The sequence below is a fragment of the Rana temporaria genome, chromosome 3 (assembly GCF_905171775.1).
Source record: "Rana temporaria chromosome 3, aRanTem1.1, whole genome shotgun sequence".
Taxonomy (NCBI): Eukaryota; Metazoa; Chordata; class Amphibia; order Anura; family Ranidae; genus Rana; species Rana temporaria.
Genome location: NC_053491.1, coordinates 376,413,228 through 376,430,108, shown reverse-complemented (window position 1 = coordinate 376,430,108; position 16,881 = coordinate 376,413,228). Strand labels below are relative to the sequence as shown.

General features: G+C 47.0%; 1 protein-coding gene across 2 annotated transcripts in view; it reads right to left on the bottom strand.

Annotated features, from left to right (window-relative positions):
• Nucleotides 1-16,560, bottom strand: part of INTS13 (integrator complex subunit 13) — a 71,104-nt gene extending 54,544 nt beyond the window's left edge. The window contains exons 1-5 of one of the 2 annotated variants that reach the window (XM_040345597.1): nucleotides 16,319-16,560; nucleotides 13,240-13,469; nucleotides 11,530-11,604; nucleotides 11,062-11,264; nucleotides 8,809-8,889 (exon numbers count right to left, since the gene is read on the bottom strand). In XM_040345597.1, coding sequence (XP_040201531.1) covers nucleotides 8,809-8,889; nucleotides 11,062-11,264; nucleotides 11,530-11,604; nucleotides 13,240-13,464 — 584 coding nt within the window. In that variant the 5' untranslated portion in view covers nucleotides 13,465-13,469; nucleotides 16,319-16,560. The remainder of the gene's footprint in view (nucleotides 1-8,808; nucleotides 8,890-11,061; nucleotides 11,265-11,529; nucleotides 11,605-13,239; nucleotides 13,470-16,318) is intronic. The other variant, XM_040345598.1, reaches the window with a different exon arrangement.
• Between the last annotated feature and the right edge of the window lie 321 nt (nucleotides 16,561-16,881).

Genomic DNA, 16,881 nt, shown 5'->3' with positions numbered 1-16,881 from the left:
AAAAAAGCATGTTTTGTGGGAGCGCAAATCTGGACCTTAAAGTATCAAATGGGAGCAAAGTGCCCCTATGAAAAATCTGTTTGAGTAGGCTAATACCCCGATGGCTCCACCGGGGGCCCTGATCTAGTTTGGCTAATTCCGTGTAATTGTCGTTATCCCATATCGGGCTGTATTCAGTAAACCCTGTGACCCCCTGGAGCTGCCTCGCCTTATTCCACACCTTCTGGGTAAGTGCATATGTGGGCATTTTCCTATTGGGCTTCTGGAAGTGCTGAGCCTCAAGTCCCTCCGGAATCGACCGGGCCCCAGTGCCAAACAGTAAAAGTCTGGCCGAGGAGCCAGCCGGGGCCGGAGACATGGCACCAATTAGGTGCTGTAGCTGCGCAGCTAGGTAGTAGATCCATGGGTTGGGGAGTGCCAGGCCCCCTCCCTCCTTGGGCCGCTGCAATTGCTCCAGCTTTATCCTGGGCGTTTTGGTGTGCCATAGCAGTTGTCTAAAGAGTGAGTTTACCACTCTAAAAGTTTTGAGGGTGATGACTATCGGGGAATTGTGGAGCAGGTACAGCAACTGTGGCATCAGGATCATCTTAATGAGATTGGTCTTACCCGCGAGGGACATTTGCAGCCTATTCCATATATGGATCTTGTCTCTGAACCTGGTCAGTAGGGGAAAGATATTCAAGCGACTATAATCAGTCACTATGGGGGAAACATGCACCCCTAGGTATTTAAAAGAGGACACTACCGGGACAGGGGTTGAGGGGCCACCCTCGGACTGAGGAGGTCCGTCCAAGTACATCAACGCGGATTTAGTCCAATTTATGGTGAGGCCAGAAAAATGTCCGAACCTCACCACAAGGGACATCACCTGGCTCAGGGATTCATCTGTATCTTCCAGAAACAGGAGCATGTCGTCGGCGTACAGCATGAGTTTCTCATGCATGTCTCCATATCGGAAGCCCCTAACCGCTGGGCAGGCCCGCACCAGGGCCGCCAGGGGCTCAATCGCCAAGGCGAAGAGCAGGGGGGACAGGGGACAGCCCTGCCTGGTCCCCCTGCCCAAAGCGAAGGCAGGAGACATCCGGTCCGACAACCGCACGGCCGCCTGGGGCGCGTCATACAACAGTCTCACCCACCTCAAAAAATTAGGGCCGAAGCCAAACTTGGCCAATATCACCCACAGATACCGCCAGCCGACACTGTCGAAAGCCTTATTGGCATCAAGTGACAACAGTGCCCGTTGGCCGACGGTGTCCGATGGGGTCTGCATGTTTAGGTACAGGCGGCGAAGGTTGGTCGCGGTGGAACTACGTGGCATAAATCCCGCCTGGTCAGGGTGGATTATGGATAGAATAATCGTGTTAACCCTCATGGCTAGTACTTTGGCTAAAATTTTAACGTCGCTCTGCAGCAGGGAGATGGGCCTGTATGAGCCTGGGTCTAGAGGGTCCTTGCCTGGTTTCAACAAAAGAATAATGTTTGCCCTTGTCATGGAGGGGGGTAGCTTCCCCTGTTCAAAAGCAGCATTAAAGACCTCTAGGAGTTTGGGGAGAATCTCCCCCCCATATTGGGTGTATACCTCCATAGGGATCCCATCGTCTCCCGGAGCCTTACAGGTAGGGAAGGAGGCAGCCGCCTTCGTCAATTCGTCAAGGGTGAGGGGAGCGTCCATTGCAGCTCGGGCCTGTCGGGACAACATCGGAAGATCCACGTCTTCTATGTATGTTTGTAGCTCACTGTCAGGGTAGTCGTCACAGGGTTTATACAGATCCATGTAGAAGGTCGCCAGCACGGCAACTATCCGCTCTGGATCGTTCACTAGCCTCCCCTGAGAGTTGCGAATTGCTCCTATGGCCGGGGACGCCTGTTGGGACCTGGCAATCCTGGCCAAAAGTCTGCCCGTCTTTTCCCCCTCCTCGTAAAAAGCCTGCTTGGTAAAAAAACGTTTCTTTTCCGCGGTGGACGCTCTCAACCGGTCCAGGGAGTCCCGGCCCGATATCCAAGCGTCCCTCGCGGAGTCCGAGGGATCTGTTACGTATTGTAATTCCAGTCTCTGCACCTGATCCCCGACCTGTTCTAGAAGTGCTGCGGAGTTGCGCTTAACGGCAGTGATTTCAGCAATGAACGTGCCCCTAAGGCAAGCCTTGAATGCATCCCACCCCTCGACTGCATCGCCCCCTTGGCCATTTTCCGTAAAGTATTTCCCTATCTGCAGCCCTATTCGCTCATGAGAGGTGAACAGTTTTAACCAGAATGCGTTCATTTTCCAGGGGGCCCTGGGCAGGGAGGAGGCCGGGCGGGTAATAAGGTGTACTGCCAGGGGTGAGTGGTCCGATACCCCTCGGGGGAGATATTCCGACTTGGAGACCATTTGCAGAACCTGGGTGGACCCCACGCATAGATCAATGCGTGAAAGCGACCCATGGGTCTTAGAAAAACAGGAGAATTGTTTGGTCGTCGGGTGTCTGACTCTCCAAACATCCATCCAACCCACCTCCGCCAGCAGGCGGCTCAAAATAGTGCCTCTGCCCCCCAGCGGAGGTATGGCCGGCGGATGCCTATCCAGCCTGGGGTCCAAGCACCCGTTAAAGTCCCCCATAATCATGACAGGTATATCAGGCTTATCCGCTAAATGTGACAGGAGACATTGTATAACCTCTCTAGAAAAGGGGGGGGGAATATATACAAAAGCAAGTATCATTGTCACAGTAAAGAGTTTGCAATGCAAAAAAACATACCTCCCTTGGGAGTCTATTACCGATTCTATTTCCTGGTAGGCCAAGGATTTGTGAACCAAAACACTCACCCCCCGAGAGTAAGAGGTGTGAGTGGAGTGGTATGCCTTGCCCACCCAGGAAAGTCCCAGGCAACCTATAGTGTCTTTCGTAAGATGAGTCTCCTGGAGACCCACTACTGCAGGATGGAACTTCTTCAGGCATGAGCCAATCATAGTGCGCTTCAGGGGGTCATGGACACCACGGACATTCCATGATACTATAGGTGTGGTAGCCATGACCGTTGGGGATTAATGGCACCGCCGTACGGCGATAGCGTCTCAAGTCCACCTCGAGCACAGGAGTCCAGAACAAAAAATGCGTGCCTGTAGGCATCAGTCCATGCACGAAATGGGTGGAGGCATAAAAAATATAATGTGGGGAGAGGGGAGGTAGCACAGCGTATAGTGAGATGAGCAAAAAACAACACAAAAACTGAGATGAAAAAACACAGTCTCCGGAACTCTGTGCCAACCGGGCACCTATCAGTCCTCCCCAGACTACGGGGTCGTTCTCTAGCGTGTGCGGCATAGAGGGGGGGCCTCCCCCTCCGCCGCTCAGATTCCAACATTGGAAAGGTAAATTTTCAAAAGCTCTGAGCTCGCGCTGACAAAAACAAAAAAAAAGAAAGAGAAAATAGCAATGTCCCGCAATTAGAGATATAAAAAACCCAGGCATTTCCCACAACAGGTGTCATACCTAGTCCATCTTGTGCGGTCAGGTGTTTCAGTCCCCCTCGTCTACGTCCCTTCTCCTGCGCAAATCTTGTTCGTTGCGGTCCAACCACTCCGCAGCATCCGCGGCGGATTCGAAGAAGGTGGCTTGGCCTCTGACTGTGACTCTTAGTTTGGCCGGGTACAGCATGGCGTATGTCACTTGAATCTTTTGTAGGCGCTTCTTCACATCAGCAAATTTGGCTCTCCTGCGCTGCACTTCTGCGGAAAAGTCCGGGTAGAATGAGACTCTTGCTCCATTATAGTGTACAGTCCCCTTCTCCCGCGCCAGCCTGAGCACTATTTCTCTGTCTCTATAATTGAGGAGCCTGGCGAGCATGGGCCTCGGCGGATTACCTGGCGGGAGGGGTCTTGGTGGCGTGCGGTGGGCCCTCTCCACCGCAAATAGTGTGGTAAATGCTTCCGCACCAAATATCTCCTGGAGCCATGACTCCACGAAGGCTGTGGGGTCCCGGCCCTCCACCTTCTCAGGGAGCCCCACGATGCGAACATTGTTCCTTCGTAGGCGGTTCTCGATATCGTCTGTCTTTGCGTTCGCCTGACCCGCTTGCTGCAGCGCAGTTCTGGTGTCTCTAACGAGGTGGGGCATCTGGTCCTCCACCTCACTAACGCGCCCCTCCACTGCCGTGGTGCGTTCTCTTATTTTCTGGATGTCATGTCGGATAAATGACACAGTTTCTGTCAGGGCCCCAAACTGCAGCTTTAGGCCATCCACGGACGCAGTCACAGATGTGGTGCAGCTTTGCACTGCCTGCAGGATCTCACTCAGCGTGGGTTGTGGAGCATCCTCTGGCCTCTCAAACAGGTCAGCTATCTGTCCTTGGGACACCTCCAGGGGCAGCGTGTCATCTAGGGTGGAGGCGCCATCCTGCCCCCCCGCCTCATGTAATGGTGTCGACAGCTGAGGGGGAAGGGAGCAGCTCGGGCCCTGGAGCTTTTGGGTATAGTACAGCATATCTTTGGGCTGCTCCCTCCCCTGCTGTTTTGAGGTCTTGGCCGGCTTACCCGTCTCCTTGAGTGTCTCCCAGCCGCGCGCGGCCCTCTGAGGGAGGACGGGGCCGGCGCCATCTTGGAGGGCCAGGGCCGCCACCACCGCCGCGTCTTTTTCGCCTCTACGGGCCATCTCGGGGATCGGGAAGGTCTCTGTGTGGTCGCCGCCGTGTGGAGGAAGGTAGGGTGGGTCTGTCAGCGCTTTGTGCGGTACAGGATCGCCGCGGGAAGGATCGTTGCAGGATCAATAGCGGGAGCTCCGTGCCAAGCGTCCGCTCACATGCCTGTCCAGGCCACGCCCCCCGCCGGACAATTTTTATTTAATTTGTTGCTTGTAAATACCTTTATTTGGTAGTCCTTCATTACTTCCTCCTCCTTATTTGCCTAGGCTATTTGCAAGGGTTTCTGGGATAGGTATCATGTTTCCCAGTAGTCCTTGCAAACCTGACTGAAACCTATTACATTGCTTGTGCACTGAGCATGTGCGAGATATGCAAAGCTGAAATCCAGGAAGTCTACAGTCTGGCTTCATGATGCCCACACTTAAGATGGCCACGGTCTATTTCTAGATTATAAACTATTTAAATGCTGTAACAACCTAACAAAACGGACCTTAGTTTACAGACTAACTTTACTAGAATACATTAAGCTTGTGTATTACAGGGGTATTTATATTTAAAAAGTGAAATTGTGGGTGGAACTCCCCTTTAAGATTAAAGCATTCATACTTCTGAAGATTGGAGTGCGGTAGGGATGCAACTAATGATTATTTTCATAATCGATTAGTTGGCCGATTATTGTTTCAAATAATCGGATAATAACCTTAAAATAATGTGTGGTGTATAATTTAGTTAATACGTAAAGTTAAAAAAAAAAAAAGCCAATTTATTCTTAAATATCTCTATGGAGTGGTAAATATAAATAACCAACTATATGGTTAGGGAGCAAAATCTCTAATCCACTCTGATGCCGCGTACACGCGATAATTTTTCGGCTTGTAAAAAACAACGTTTTTCAGCCTCTAGAAAAAACAAAGTTTTTTCCAACTTCATCATTAAAACGACGTTGCCCACACACGATCGTAAAAAAAAAAAAAAAAAAAAAAATGCTCTAGCAAAGCGCGGTGACGTACGACGACACTATAAAGAGGAAGTTCCATGTGGATTGTGCCACCCTTTGGGCTGCTTTAGCCGATTTCGTGTTAGTAAAAGACGATTCGCGCTTTTCTGTCTGTTACAGCGTGATGAATGTGCTTACTCCATTACGAACGGTAGTTTTACCAGAACGAGCGCTCCCGTCTCATAACTTGCTTCTGAGCATGCGCGTTTTTTTTTCACGTCGTTAAAGCCCACACACGATCATTTTTTACAACCCGAAAAAACTACAGTTTAAAACGTTGTGAAAAAATAGAGCATGTTGGAATTTTTGTTTTGCCGTTTTTCAGAACCCGAAAAATGCTGTGAAGCCCACACGATCGTTTCAAATGAACTTTGTTTTTACAAGCTGAAAAATGATCGTGTGTACGCGGCATTAGAATAATGCCTAGTACACACAACCATTTTTTCCGTCGGATAATAAACGGTTTTCCCGACAGAATTCCTTTCAGCCTGCCTTGCATACACACACTCAGACAAAAGTCCGCCGCCCAAAGCGCGGTGACGTACAACGGCACTATAAAGGGGAAGTTCCATTCCAATGGCGCCACCCTTTGGGCTGCTTTTGCTGATTCTTGCGTTAGTAAAAGTTTGGTGAGAGACGATTGACGCTTTTCAGTCCGTTACAGTGCGACAAATGTTCTATCGCCATTACGAACGCTAGTTTTACCAGAACGAGTGCTCCAGTCTCATACTTGATTCAGAGGACGCGTGTTTTTTTTGCCCTTCGGAAAACCATACAGACGATTCTCCTCTTTTGGGATCCCCATCAGCACTTTAGGCTCCTGCTGCCTTCAGAGTGCCCCAATAGCAAGCTGCAAAGCATAGTATAGCGTGCCCCTATAGCAATATTTAAAAATTCTGCCTTTAGAACCACTAACTTCCTGCCCAGGACTACATGTCCCACGAGGCATTGCTCCTCACACATTCACAAAATCTCAAGCACTTACTGACACGTATGGATGGTGTACTGAGCTGTATGAGTGCTGCACTATTTCCTGATATGTAAACAAATAATTCATTCTGTAAGCAGGCCAACTAATCTTTGGCCGATTCATTGATTAAGAAAATTGTTGACAACTATATTCATAATCTATTTCTCGGCCCTAGAGTGCGGTCACCTCTTTTGCACATACTTTGATCAGAAATAATATCCTCAGATTTATTAAATGGTTCTCCACTGTGTGCGCGCAACAAAAATAATATAGAATAAAAATGTGAAAAATATATATTAAAAAGTGCAATAATGAACTGTCCATAAAACCACCATGATAGCTTCAATCAACAACAGTCCACACTTCCAAATGCTTGTATACGTGACTTCTCCAATTTTACTTCCAGCCACCTTCTTTAACCTGCAGGGCATGCTCACCTTAATGTTTTGACCTTAAAGGTCAATAATTGTGGTTTGGGTATTCAATAGGTTCAATATTCATCCCCTCCAGGTCAGGTCCTCCTCTGCATATGGTTTCCCTATTTAAGGGAGGTGGCTCCTTTCCAAAGTGTTGCTCAAATAAAAAGAAATCTTGCCTCCTGATGAAGCTCCAAGGTGTGAAATGCGTTGAGATAACTCATCTGCTTATAACCCAATGGCCAGACGAGGCTTCCCCGGGGCTCCTCCACCCTGTACTGTGCCAACTGATGCATACCGCCTACTGATTCCACTGCGAACAGTTCATTATTGCAATTTTAAACATAGATTTTTTCACATTTTTATTCTATATAATTTTTGCAAGTGGTGGACCATTTAACCAGTTCCCGACCCCCGCATGTACATATACGTCCACAATATGGCACGTACAGGCACATGGGCGTACATGTACGTCCTTGCCTATTAGCGGGTGGGGGGTCCGATCGGGACCCCCCCCCGCTACATGCGGAGGTCGGGTCCGCTCGGGGAGCGATCCGGGACCACGGCGCGGCTATTTGTTTATAGCCGCTCCGTCGCGATCGCTCCCCGGAGCTGAAGAACGGGGAGAGCCGTGTGTAAACACGGCTTCCCCGTCCTTCACTATGGCGTCGCATCGATCGCGTCATTCCCTTTATAGGGAAGACACGATCGATGACGTCATTCCTACAGCCACACGCTCCTACAGTTGTAAACACACACTAGGTGCACCCTAACTCCTACAGCGCCACCTGTGGTTAACTCCCAAACTGCAACTGTCATTTTCACAATAAAGAATGCAATTTAAATGCATTTTTTGCTGTGAAAATGACAATGGTCCCAAAAATGTGTCAAAATTGTCCGAAGTGTCCGCCATAATGTCGCAGTCACGAAAAAAATTGCTGATCGCCGCCATTAGTAGTAAAAAAAAAAAAAAAATTAATAAAAATGCAATAAAACTATCCCCTATTTTGTAAACGCTATAAATTTTGCGCAAACCAATCGATAAACGCTTATTGCGATTTTTTTTACTAAAAATAGGTAGAAGAATACGTATCGGCCTAAACTGAGAAAAAAAAAAATTTTTATATATGTTTTTGGGGGATATTTATTACAGCAAAAAGTAAAAAATATTGCATTTTTTTCAAAATTGTCGCTCTATTTTTGTTTATAGCGCAAAAACTAAAAACCGCAGATGTGATCAAATACCACCAAAAGAAAGCTCTATTTGTGGGGAAAAAAGGACGCCAATTTTGTTTGGGAGCCACGTCGCACGACCGCGCAATTGTCTGTTAAAGCGACGCAGTCCCGAACTGTAAAACACCTTGGGTCTTTAGGCTGCATATTGGTCCGGGGCTTAACTAGTTAAAGTGGTTGTACACTCACTAACAGAAAAAAAAAACCTGCAGGACAAAAGGCATAATGAGCTAGTATTGCATAGCAATAATTTCAAGGGGTTTGAATACTTTTTCAAGGCACTGTATATGATCTGCTTCCTCAGAGGCCAAATGAATACGATAAATAGCATACCTTATGCCAGCACATATGATACCATACCTCTGGAGTGTATCTAGGGGGAGACTGCAGAGCACATAAATGGCCAAAAGATGTCCCCAATGGTAAGAGATGACAACACCCAAAGCTCAATTAATAAAGTCTTCCTTAGTGGATGTGAATAATAATCTACAGCCCATGCAAATGTGCCAATGCACTCCAGAGTAATTTGTTTTTAAAACTAAAATCGGCTTAGCCAAATATTGTGTACATACTGATCAGAGCCGGCAGCCAGCTTGTTGTGTTCATGTATTGTCTCACTGACACAGTCCTCCAACATCTGAACATGGCTATCACTGGGAAAACAAAACAGAAAGATAAAGATGGACACGTGACAATATGGCTTGAGCGACTGACAGCAATGACCAACTAGAAGACAAATTTGATAGGATAATGCTAATTATTAATGTGCTGCAAATATAAGAGACATCAGCTTAAAGCGTACCTTCACCCACAAATAGCACTTCCTCTCTTCTGCCTCCACCCCCCCCCTCCCCACACACACACATGAATGATTTAAAACCTGAAATTCCATTTTTTTCCCCCATTTTAAAAGTGCGGATCTCTCCGAGGATTATGTGCCCAGTCATCCACTGCTTCCTGGCATATCTGTGTCGCATCTCAGGAGGCATTATTTCTGGGTTTCAGCATGAAATCTTGTGCATGTGCAGACCCACATCGTTCTGCGCATTCACACCCTAGAATGTAATTTGTAAGGCAGAGTTAAGTGTCTGTAGGTTGTAAATCCCCCCTGCCAAATCTTCCCTCCTAGCACAAATTATGTTCCCCCCTCCCCCTTCAAATCTCCCTCTGATCACAAAACCTCTCATCACTTCAGGAATATTGACAGAAGCAAAAAGGAGAGAGAGCCGGGGAGGTGTGGGCTGTGCTGCCCCCCCCCCCCCAGCTCCTTTTCCACCTGTCTGTATACCAGAAATAATACAAAACACACTCCAACGTTGCAAGGTTTGATTACCTCCCTCTACCCACAATTGTTGCTGCCGGTGTTCTATCGATATGTGCCCTTCATCTAAAAGTGCCCGCGTATGTGCAGGACGGAGCTGCACTTCAGGTGATTTGGCGATCAGCTGGAGTGACGTGACCATGGCGCATGCGCACATCAGGAGGAGCCATTTTTTGACAGGAGAGAACATCACAGACACCATTAAAAGCTATTCACAGAGCAGAAGGACACTGTTGTCATATTGTGCCTCGCTTATGCGGGGTGGGGTTTCAGTCTGCTCAAGGTTGCCTTTTGCCAGTGTTGCACGGCGGCTTTAGTGTCTTGATCAGCGCCTGTTGCCTGTGTCTAAGGGCGGTTTGCAACACAGACAAAACCTGCCCTTCAACGCACCCACAAGCTGCCCTGCAACAGCGAGGCATAATGTAACAACTATGGTGTCCCCCTCCGCTCTGTGAATAGCTTTCAATTGTGTCCATGAAATTCCCTCTCCCGTCGAAAAATGCCTCCTGTGATGTGCGCATGCGTCATGGTAACGTCACTCCAGCTGATCACCAAATCATCTGGAGTGCGGCTCTGTACCGCGCGGGCACTTTTCGATGGAGGGCACATATTAATAGAACACCGGGATAGGAGTAATATGGGGAGGAGATAATCAAGCCCTGTACAGTCTGATGAGAGAGAGTGATCCTGCGTTAACTCCTGTATACAGAGAGGAGGGAGAGAGCGCACAGCCCAGATCTCCTCCCGACTCACTTCCTCCCTGCTGCTATCTATACTCCTGTCAGCAACCCAGGAAGCTGTGGGGGCTGCCTGACTTGTCCTTAGCAACCGATGACATCACGGGTTGGTAGGATGTGGGCAGACGACCCACTGTTGGCCGAATCTGGGTGACAGGAGTTCAGAAATAAGTAAATTCCTGTGATCCACATGAGAAATATAGCCAAAAAAGCTTTTTACTTTTCTTTTAAAAGCATATGTAAACCCCCAAATAATGTAATATATTACACCTTTCCGGTGCTTAGATTTGGTGACTGGTTTTCTTTTCTTTTTTGTTCTTCCTGTCCTAGGGTGACAATGTTCACTTATTGCACTCTATGTATGGAAAAGCAGTGTTGTCATCCTAGTTGCACTCCTGATTTGAACTAAAAACACCCCAGAGTGATGTTCTATCATTTCTGGAAGATAATTGGGAAGGCCGATAGCATTCATTCAGTGCAGTATACAGGAAGTTACAAAGGAACTGGATTTCTGGCAGGAGCAACAAGTTTTTTTTTCCTGTACTTTCAGAAAATGAAGGAGAAAACTAATGAAGCCACCACATCTAAGAACTGCTTAGCTGCAATATTTTACATTTATGTGCTTAGGTTTAAATATAATATATGTCAAATGCTTTTAGAGATCAGGTGTGAAAGACAGCTATCCAGTACCTACAAGTTTAAACAGTAGAGTTCTGCTGGATGACATGTACAACTCTGACAAAAGATTCATTTCCAAGTGTTTGTACCTCTTGGCATTGGTAAGACAGATGATGCGGCCCCTGTTAGCTACACGGTCTGCGTTCTCCATTAGCACTGTCCTGGACTCATGCTGATAATCAGTGATCTTACACAGGGACTCCACCGCTGCCACCAGCCCATGGAGGATGCTGCAACACTCTGGGTCTGCCCGTGGATTTGGAGGGCCAATCGAGGATAAGGCTGCCATTAACTAAAAGAAAAGAAAAAGGCGTTGATTTTAAAAAGGGTTTGAATTAAGGAACCAAATACGGCAGGTATACCGACAATAAGCCATACTGCAGGCCGAAACAAGCGGAAGCGATACATCGGATAAAAGGACCTCTAGCAACAGTCCATATAAATTGCAGAAAAACTGTAAAATTACGTTCATTAATAAAATTAGTTAATAAAATTAGTCAAACCAATTTCAGAGAGGCAAAAACAATGTAGATTTGTATGTCGATATCTCTCCTTACCTCCTGCAAGTTTTGGTCCTCTTGAGACCAACTATTCAATATCCGGGAACAAGAATCACTGACCATAAAATTCACCTACAGACACAGAAAACATTGCATTTCAAGGTTAGGAAATTCTAAGACATGGTAGCTAAAAAAGAATAAAAAAAACACACCCTATACAAAAAAAAAAAAAAAAAAAACACACTAAAATGTTGAAAAATTATTACATTTTTAAAGATAATCCCCCCAACAGTACCTTCAGTCTCGCACAGCTGTACAGGCTCCTGTAGTGAAATATTTTACTCCGATTTCACTACACACTGTAAGCTTCCGACAATGTGCATCACAAGCTGCAGCAGGTCCACCTACAGGTCTCTACCAAGAAACCACGCCGTCTGGCCCCGTCCATGGGGCTTATTCATAGGGTCATGGTGGGCCGGGCAAAAAGCATCATGGAGCGTGGTTTATTGGTGGAGACATGTAGGCTGAAGCCGTTGTGTCACCCTGCCTGGTCAGGAGAGAGACGTCTTTTTTTTTTTTTTATTTACCGTACACACTGCTAAGGTCCTCATTTTACATAGTTGTGGTAGATCTAAAGCTAATTGTAAAAAGATTGTATGGTCAGATTATACGTGTATGGTGAGCCTAATGCTCAAGAGGATGACTTGACTGCAGCAAAATAGAGTTACAAAGGCGATTTGAAGATTTTCATATTGTTTTGTGAAAAGACAATTCCATTATGAAATTATACATTATGGCCCGGATTCACGTACCTCGGCGCATAGTTATGCCGGCGTAGCGTATCGAATATACGCTACGCTGACGTAGCGCAGAGCGGCGAGCACAGTATTCACAAAGCACTTGCTCCCAACGTTGCGCCAGCGTAACGTAAATTCGTCGGCGTAAGCTGGCCTAATTCAAAGTAGGTGGAAGTGGGCGTGATCCATTTAAATGAAGCGTGACCCCATGCAAATGATGGGCCGAAAGAACGGTGCATGCGCTGTCCCGTGGAAGCATCCCAGTGCGCATGCTTAGAATCACGTCGGAAATACTCACTAAGACACGTCGAATCACTGCCTACGACGTGAACGTAACCTACGCCCAGCCCTATTCACGTACTACTACGTAAACAACGTAAAATACGACAGCTGTTCCCTGGTCCATACCTTAACATGACTTACCCCTGCTTTATGAGGCTTAACTTTATGCCGGACGTACGACTTACGTAAACCGCGTATATGAATGCGCCGGGCGCAAGTACGTTCGTGAATCGGAGTATCTCCCTCATTTGCATATTCGAATCGTAAATCGATGCAAGCGCCCCTTACGGCCAGCGTAAATATGTGCCCACGATACGACGGCGAAGGAAACTTACGTCGGTCGGATGAAGACTAATTTCAGGCGTATCTAGTTCTATTGGCACAGCGCATAGATACGACGGCGCACATTGACACTTACGCGGCGTATCTCGAGATACGTCGGTGTAAGTGCTACGTGAATCCGGGTCTATTGTCTTTGTATCTACTTTAAGTGAACCCATTGCTTTGCCCTGAAAAGACATAGAACAGGTTTACTTTGAAACAGCCAGGGTGGAAGAATTCTTGTATGATTCAGGACACAATCAGTCCAATCAAGAGACCAACATGTAACTTTTAAGATGTTGGAAACATTAGGCACAGAAGACACAGCTGTAAACACATTAAATAAAAGAGACAATGGTGCTCTTACCAGTTTCTTGAGGGGGAAGATATCATACATTATTCGACAATATTCCACAGATGCTTCCACAGCACACGTCCACAGAGATTTTGAGATTGGCGCCAGAGGGATGATTCCCTGCGTACGGTTTTTGGTCATCATATCAAACTCGACATGCTGTCTGCAGGATTCTGCCATGTACGGGCAGTGATCGACCACAAACACCGTCTTGTGGGACTCTGAAAAAAGTCTCATCTTGTCTACAAAATAACAGAAGAAAAAAATATATACTAATTACCGTCCCCATTTCAATATAAACATGTCACTAATTTAAACTAAATCATCAGCAAAAGTGTTTTCTTTCTCCTGCAGGAGAGAAAGGAATGATTAAACACGGGCAGAGTGTTACATTCACCTCTTCTTCCTTCCTGTGCCTGGTCTATTCTCTGGCGTGCAGTTGGCAGCACTTTCAGCTGGAGGCTCCCGATTGGCGCCCATCTTTAAAATGATTGAGCAATGCCATGCTGTGCCTTAGCCAAGTCCCCTGCTGCTGTATCCTCTCTCCAGTGTCTCCTAGTGACCCCAGAGTTTCCTGTGACCTTGGTCAATTCCTGTGTCTCCAGTGACTACCCAGCATCCTGTGTCACCCCTGATCCCTATGACAGCAGGGCATCCCCAAGTATTCTGCCACCCTAGGACCCCAAAGCACTGTGAACATCCTGTGTTACCCCATTACCCCGGGACTCCAGAGCATCTAAGCATTCTGTGTCAACCCATGACCCCTATGACCTCAGGGCACTATTGAGCATCCTGTGTTACCCACTGATCCTTAGGACTCCAGAGAAATCTGAACATTCTGTGTCACCCTGTGACCTCAGAGAAATCTGGGCATCCTGTACCACCCCCAAAACCCCAGAGCAATCAGAACATTCTGTGTCACCCTGTGACCTCAGAGTACTCTGGGCATTCTGTGTCAACCTGTGGTTCCAGGGCACCCAGAGGATCCTTTATCATCCTATGGCTCCGGTGTGCCCTAAATGTTTACGTGACACCTGTATCCCCACGCAACCTCAGTAAGGCCTAATCTTCTCTCAGTGGATACAGACTCTTGTATGACGCAGATAGAAAAAAGTTAGAGAAATTCTATCTCCTTTCAAACAGTTGTCACCAGAATAGATGTCTTGAATAAAAGATCTTCCCTCTATTCCTGTTCTGATGACAACTGTAACATTTTGGATTTCCTCTCTCTCTCTGTCTCAAGGACACAATGGTCAATGATCATCAACGGTCACCAGGACCAGGGATAAGCTCACGTGTTTGGACACAAGCCCTAACCCACCTGAGCTATCCTGCCAGTAAGCCGTTAATGCGGACAGCCAATCATAGATGGTAGAGGTGTCCCCTGCCCCACAGTAGAGTGTATATACGCTTCTTGTATATGTGCATCTCTGAGGTGGGGCATGACTCCACTGCCTATGACTAGTGGTCTTGCTTTGACAGCTTCCTGGCGGGATAGCTCAGATGGGGTTGGATTTGTGTCCGAACACATCTGAACTGATTCCCAACCAGGACAAACAGAGGGGTGAATCTTCCCAGCGTGCAGATAGAAATAATAACCTGACAACAAGGGTTCTAATCCTTCCACACTCTATCCAAAACTAAAAAGAAAAAAAGCTATGACTTTAAAATTTAAAGAGACACTGCCCCCCATTTCCATGAAAGGCAAAGTGACAGTGCCTCTGTAAAGGCCCCACATATCTAGTAGCGCTTCCATCAGAAATGTCAGTATAGTGCCTCTCCTTGTACAGGGTGTGTATTGTATACCACTGACCCTATGGTGACAGGGTGACTTAATGCAAACCTATAATTAAAGAGACATAGAGAATTCCCTTGCCAACCTCTCTGGAGGAGATCTGCCTGTCATGCTGATCCTCTGGCTTTCATATTCTGAGTCACTGACCTGGAGAATGTAACAGATCTGAGGTTTTCCTGATCTACATACATGGGTATAGAAAAGTGTTACTAAAACCAGGACCCTGCAATCATTATATCTGGTCCCCCACAGTACACAGAACATAGAAATGCAATTATTTTAGTAAATATAAACAGCTAAATACTTTTTCTCATCAGTAGTTAGAGCAGTCTTGTGACTTACATCAGTATCTGGTTAAAGCTTGTAGGAGGAGTTTTCATTCTCTCATGATTGTCCCAAGAGGATGCAGAACCCCTGACCCTCTGTCTGGACAGTGCTGATTGGCCCTGTGCTGATCACTAAGGGCCAGTTCACACCACATGCAGTCCAGTGCGTTTTTCTTCTGCATCAAAAATGCATGGAAAGTAGGTTATATGGTTTTCAATGGCATAGTTCACACCAGTGCTTGCAGTTCCAGTGCCTTCCAGTTCCAGAAAAAAAAGTAGAACATGGTGCATTATACCTGCACTGGAATGCTGTAAAACGCATCAAAAACGCACCAGATTGCGTTTCTATGGTGTGAACTGGCCCTAAGGATGAGCTCAGGCGTGTTCGGAACCTGCACAAGCCCGCCAGGAAATCTCCGTGGCTGCAGAGACTGGGAAATGATTCACTGCCTGTGATTAGCACAGCGCAGTGTCAACTTCCTGGCGGGCTCTGCACGTACGGATTCCAAACACACCTGAGCTCATCCTTACTGATCACATGCACTCTCCCAAGAAGAAGAAAACAAGCTCTAGCAATACACAAAAAACTGAGCATGTGCAGCTTGCCCCTGAGGCTCTGTTATATCAGGAGATGAATTGGGGACTCTGGAAGAAGGGGAGGGTCAGACAAGGCAGGATCAAACAGCCTTTCTACACACTGTGAATGATTAACCCCTTAGGTTCCACAGTGAGGATAACAAGCATGCTTTACTGCATATACAGATTGGTTTTATTGTTGTGGGTTTAGTAACCTAAGAGCATGGCAGCCAAGCAGACAACTTTTTCAGATTGAAGTCATCACCTCCAGAATTCCCCCTCCTCTCCCTATTCCATACATTCCTGTGCTAGATGTGGGTTACCATATGGAATAACATCAATATTGCAGAGATGAAGTGAGCAGTCACCGCACTGTAATCCATGGAGCTCTCACCTGATCAGAGGGGCCAGCACCGGGCTGGTGGGGTGTCACAGAGCACACGATGATGGGGTCACCCTTCCAGCCATTGCACACAGCCCATATTGCTCCCAGGTCAGGTGATCACAGGCTCAGGCACCAGCCGGTCCCCCATTGATGGCGGCTTCGCGCTCTCACTCTTCTTGGTCTCTCACACTCGCCGTACATCCCAGGGCTCGCTGGGCCATGCACGCCCAGAGTCACACAAACGTAACCAGATGAATTTAAATTACAATAGTGACGAGATATGCGAGACCACAGACGGGAATTATACCGTATAAAACGGAAGATATTATATATTTATTTATCTTTATTCACATCCTGTTTGGACCCCTCTGCGCCTCAATAGCCTAAGACTGCGCATGCGCGCCCACACCACCTCACCTTACTAAGAATATTGATAAACCATGTCTATGATATAATATAACAATAGAAAATAAATACTAATCTCTCAGATATAATTTAATTTGAAAAAAACATATGAATACCCGCGCATGCAAAGTTCTACTTTCGCGTCCTTAGAGGGGTGTACGGCGGGC